Source organism: Populus nigra, chromosome 4, assembly GCF_951802175.1.
Source record: "Populus nigra chromosome 4, ddPopNigr1.1, whole genome shotgun sequence".
NCBI classification, from domain to species: Eukaryota; Viridiplantae; Streptophyta; class Magnoliopsida; order Malpighiales; family Salicaceae; genus Populus; species Populus nigra.
In genome coordinates this window covers 12,777,826-12,783,400 of record NC_084855.1, presented here as the reverse complement: position 1 = coordinate 12,783,400, position 5,575 = coordinate 12,777,826, and the positions used below count along the sequence as shown (strand labels likewise).

At 34.2% G+C, this 5,575-nt stretch overlaps 1 protein-coding gene across 1 annotated transcript; it reads left to right on the top strand.

The window, feature by feature from the left end:
- The first annotated feature begins 2,259 nt into the window (after positions 1-2,259).
- Positions 2,260-5,105, top strand: LOC133691578 (probable WRKY transcription factor 46). Its single transcript, XM_062112146.1, has 3 exons — positions 2,260-3,130; positions 3,251-3,379; positions 4,213-5,105. Exons 1-3 carry the CDS (start codon positions 2,814-2,816, stop codon positions 4,856-4,858), a joined length of 1,092 nt encoding a protein of 363 aa, XP_061968130.1. The 5' UTR covers positions 2,260-2,813; the 3' UTR covers positions 4,859-5,105.
- Positions 5,106-5,575: the final 470 nt, after the last annotated feature.

The following is a 5,575-nucleotide window of genomic DNA, read 5'->3' as shown; positions in this document are numbered from 1 at the left end:
TACTATAATAATAAATTTTGATTATTTTAAGAAATCAAATTATTTAATTAGCAAAGCTTTATGCAAGAAAAAAAAACTAGACAATTAAGATAAAAAGGATTTAGCTTTAAGATTGTTAAGAATTGTTTTGTAAAAATTAATTATATAATTTCAGGATAATATAAAAATATAATAAAATAAGTACAAATATATAAAGCACTTGCTTATATGATAAGCTCCCTCGGATTTCCAATATACTCAAAGATTTTGTCGCAACGATATAACTATATCTTCACTCTTTTATTTTTGCATAAAAACAAGCACTACTAAATATACATTGACAACTTCAATTCTCTAAAGAGACAAGATATAATTATACGAAAGTGAGTAATACTCTCACTTTTACACTCAGAAGGAACTACACACATAGTTCTTACAGGAGATGTTTTAAATAATCTAGTTTCCATCGATCTCCATCTGAGTCTCACTTATGAACCAAAAAAGACTTGGACATGAGACAAGCTTTGTGACTTTGCTAGTTCATGAGCAAGAACACATCCGCCACCAAGAAAGAGAATCCCTACTGTGTCATAGAATATTGCATACTTGACTCTTCATAGACCGTGTATCTACAAAGACTAACCTAGATAATTATAAAGGATTCATAAACCCTTGAAAACACACATAAAATATAAAAAAAACATTGTAAAGCGTATAAACAAGACAATGATGCTATGTGTGAAGTTTTTCCAATAACACTTCACGAATCCACGTGAGCATGATACCAAAGTCTTCGTGATCTCAACTTTAAACTCTTCTCTCTTTTTACACACAAACATTCTAACTAAAAAGAGCTCAACAAAGTTCTTCATCTCATTGCTGAAGATGAGAACATCAAGACCCATCTCTAAATGTTTAACGAAGAGATGCTAGATGTGGAAAAATTCCTTGAGTTTATTGCCATAAAAGTTTTGATTAATGAAGTCTATAACTATTCCTTCTGGTAAAGGTTGTTTACTCTTTCTGATTGAAATTCCCTCACCATAAAAAATATAATAGAAAATTACATTAAAGTGAAAAGGCTAGTATAACTAAACAAAGACACCTTCATTTTTATGCACAAGTAGAGTCCCCACTATATCATCAATCTTCCACGAAAGCATCTAAAACAAGCACCAAGAGACACATCCGTGATCACCTAATATTTTTGAGCTTATGACTAGACTTCTGATCACCACACAGATTAAAGTGTATCAAATAAAAAGAATTTATGTGAAATCCACCTCACATGAAAAATGGCATAAACCAACTGACCCAATATTAAGTGATAAAATTAAAAAATATTTTTAATTAAAAAAACAACTTGAGTCAACTCTAGTTGACCCGTTAAGCATTATTTTCAGGTTATAAGACTATAATAATCTAATAGAAAACAAATAAAATAAATCATGAAGTCTAATTTTTAATTAACCCAATATTAAACCCATTAAACCCGTGATTTGTGTTATAATAGTGAGAAAACCCAATAAAAAAAATTAATATTAAAAAATAGGACAAGAAAAACATTGATTAAAAAAATGTTTTTCTATAGCGAAACTAAAACATGTGAAACACGCGACATGCTTTAATGTATTATTTAGTTATTTAGCTGGATAAATAATTTAGAGCGCATAAAGCTGGATTATGCGCTAGATGCAAACGTGTAGTACACGCGGGTGATCTAGCATCAGTCTCCATGACGCCCTCGTCAGACGTCGATCTGTCCCCCCTCTCATTTCTCTTGCGTTAATTCTATAACTTTCTCTTATATCTTTCATCTCTATATGTTCTATTTATAACTTATTTCTTTTGTCAACTTTATGTTCCCTTTCTATTCTTTTTTTTTTCCTTTGAAAAATAGAAATAAATTGGAGGACTGTTAGTTTTGGTAGTATATAGTTTCAACAAAGTATAGGAACTAAGTTATAATTAACTCCATTTTTTTAATCTTCGTATTATATTTACATAAGTTAGTGTAAATGGTCAGTGTGAACCATGAAGCAAGAACGAGACCGCCGAGAATACCCGAACCTCCTTCCGCGTTGTTGCTGAGCACTGAAACAGTATAATAAAAGGGGTAAAAGTCGAGAGTGAGAGTAGTGATTGGTGACTCGATCCGTCTGTGTGTGTGTGTGTTTGAAATGGTCAGCAATTGAATCTTTCTCTCACACTCTCCTTTCTATCAACCTACGTCAAGACAGACAGAAACAGGCCCCACTGCTTTGTGAATGAAAAAACAACAAAATCTTTTTCTCCAGTCAAGAGGTTGTCTCTTCCTTCCCCTTTCCCTACCTTAAATCTCCATCTTCCTCACAGCTTCTTGATCAGCAACAAAAATCTTTACCTTTCTTGCATACAGATAGCTTTATCATCTCTCTCTTTACATTTATATCTCACTCATCCACGCCACCAGCCTGTCGTTTCAGCTCATTTTCTACTCCCATTTTGTTCGTTTTCTCTGTTTTAGCAAGTGATCTCACAAAACCCTGTTGCTATTTCGGCTCGTTTAATTTGATCTCTATTTAAAACTAGACACAGAGTTCTCTTTCTTAATTCAGTTCTATGTTTGTTGCTTTTGATTCTTCAATTCAAAGCCTTACCATAGCCTTTTTGTATACCTCCTTTGCTCACATAGCCAGGATCTCATTCTAGCTACACTTGAGAGCGCAAAGCTCAGTGCTCTTGATGGAATAACCTTCCTCCGTCTTATTACTCTGCACCTCAATTGGACCCAATTCTATTCACAACTTAACTCTTGAAAAGCACAGTTGTACTGTCCTTACTGCATTTTCTGTATGGAAAAGTCCATGGAGTGGGAGCAAAAGACTCTAGTTAGTGAGCTAGCTCAAGGGAAAGAGCTAGCAAAACAGCTCAGGAACCATCTTAACCCTTCCTCATCCCTTGAAGCACGTCAATCCCTGGTTGAGAAGATACTTTCTTCTTACGAGAAAGCACTTTCAGTGCTAAATCGCGGTGCTTTAGTTGCTGATAAACCAAAGCCCACAATTGGCATAATGGAATCACCGCATTCATTTTCCAACAGTAGTCCTTGGAGTGAAGTCTCTGATCAAGATTACAAGGAGGAATGGAACAAAGATGTTAACAAGAAGAGGTAATTAATAACCCTTTCTTTTCTTTTTTGTATATGTTTACTACTTACTAGGTTTGCGTTTTAGGTGAACTGTGAATGATTATGATCTAACTTAGAATTGTGAATTGTGTGCCGCTGTAGAAAGACACAACCTCGACGGACCGAGCAAGTGAAGGTTTGTCCAGGGACTGGCCTAGAAGGACCACTTGATGACGGTCACAGCTGGAGGAAATACGGGCAAAAAGATATTCTCGGAGCTAATTTTCCAAGGTGAGAGTCCGAGACATGTTTTTTCGCTTTCTAAATCATGTTATCTCCACGTAAAAAACGGGGAGAAGAAAAACTTTGTCGCTTATCCAAATTGCACGACAGCTTCTTGAAAAATGTCATAATTGCTCGGCACTACACCTTATCTACCTGGTGAGACTCCAATTTAAAGTGTGACTGCCCTCGTCATTAAAGTCGCTAGGAAAAGAGACTTGTTGCCGTACCATACACAATCTAATAGCCATTAAAACTGTTTTATTTTTTTTTAATTCAAATTCAGTAGCTACAAATTGAGATTACCATCATCATTAATGAATATTTAATTACCTGAATTTTTTTTCTTTTATCCAAGTTTTCTCTACTCAATCAAGCAATTCAAATAATTTGAAACCTTGTGCGCCATTTTTTTTTTTTACCTAAAACACTAAACAGCTTCCAATTAATTAGCTAAAATTGAGCTTGAGGGAAGTTTTTACTAGTCAAAATAAGTTTAAGAGAAATATTACAATTTAAAATTCATAAATATTAAAAAATATAATTCGAGTAATTAATTATTACCTGAAATTTTTAAAAATTTGTCACTTTAATTTCTTATACTATTTTAGGTTATTTGCATTATATTTTTAAAATTTAATAGTGATCAACCTTGACTCATAGTCATCATCATTGTATCAAACCTCACTGCAGCATTCTAAACCTTCCCTTCCCAGTTAAAAATTGTCTGACTAAGCCGCTTTGACTTCGATAACCATTGAGCATGTTTTAATCATCTTATTAATCCACTTGATTAGGTTTATTTAGAATAATTTAACATTAATTGGTGTTGCAAATCGCAGAGGATACTACAGATGCACTCACCGTCATTCACAAGGTTGTCTGGCCACGAAGCAAGTGCAAAGATCTGATGAGAACCATTCAATTTTTGAAGTGACCTATCGAGGGAGGCATACATGTAAACAAGCCTCTACTCCACCCGTGGCATCGCCTTCACTGGGAAATGATTTCTCGAAACAAAGTAAATATCATTGTCAGCAGCAGCATGAAGAGAAACCAAAGCCATCAAAGGAGATATCTCGTCACTTTGGATTCGACTGTAATCAAGTTAAAAACGAGGACTTGGGCTCCAAGGACGGCATTTTCCCATTCTTTTCCTTCCCATGTACGTCATCTGGGAATGAAAACGAGGAAAACAATATTTTCACTGAGTCCATGATTGAAAACAGCTTCTTGGGTAGCTTTTCTCCAACATTTATATCTCCTACAACGTCCGAATCCAACTATTTCTCAGTGTCACCATGTCATATGAACAGCTTTGGAATAGGTTCCCAAAATGTGCCAACCCAAGGGTGTGAACTCACCACCGAGAAAATCTCAGCACCGACTTCGGTCACCAATTCGCCAATCAGAGATTTGGATATCTCTATCGATTATGTAGATTTTGACACCACTTTCCCATTTGACAATCCGGAATTCTTTGCTTAATAGAGTTAGGCTGCGCGTTCATTATTCCTGCCTCGTCATTATTGGAAGAGAGATAGTGTGTTCAAAGTCTCCTATGGTGCTGGCCGAGATAAATTTCCCCTTTGATTAGGTTGTGATTTTTTTTTTTTTTAATAATGTAACCTTTTAGCTCAGTTTTTTTCAAGATTGCTGGAGTGGCCATTGCACAAACCGGTAAAATGTACTGAATTACCTATAATCTAAACCTGGTGAAAACACACTGTACAAATCCATGGTGTTTATATAATTTGTTAAAACATTGTTAATGAATGTATTTGAGGCTAACTTCAAAAGTGGAATCCATTAACTTTTGGGTTAAAATTTTGTTTGAATTTAATTTTTAACATAAGATCCTTAATATGAAACACTAACATGATTTAAACAAATTATGGATGAATGAAAAATTAATTTTAAAGAACTCTTGGTTGATATGTTTTTTTGTGAAACTCAAAACCCTCTAAAATAATTATATCTTACACGGGTAAGAAACACAACTTTCTTGATGTTTATAAATTGAAATGTTAGAAAGTTAAAATTGGATTTAAATAGCAAAGTGAGTTTTGAGTTTAAACACAAGCAAACGTGTGCCGGCCCAACCCAGTTGTAAAATAATATTTTAGGTCACAGAAGATATTTTTTTGTTAATCGGAATTTGTTATTTTTTCAATCCATTGTTTTGTCAAGTTTAACTCATAATTG

Coding starts and splice junctions, on each gene's coding strand:
- LOC133691578 (XM_062112146.1), top strand. CDS start 2,814: ATGGAAAAGTCCATGGAGTGGGAGCAAAAGACTCTAGTTAGTGAGCTA. Junction 3,131..3,250: donor AAAGATGTTAACAAGAAGAG/GTAATTAATAAC, acceptor GTGCCGCTGTAG/AAAGACACAACCTCGACGGA. Junction 3,380..4,212: donor CTCGGAGCTAATTTTCCAAG/GTGAGAGTCCGA, acceptor TGCAAATCGCAG/AGGATACTACAGATGCACTC.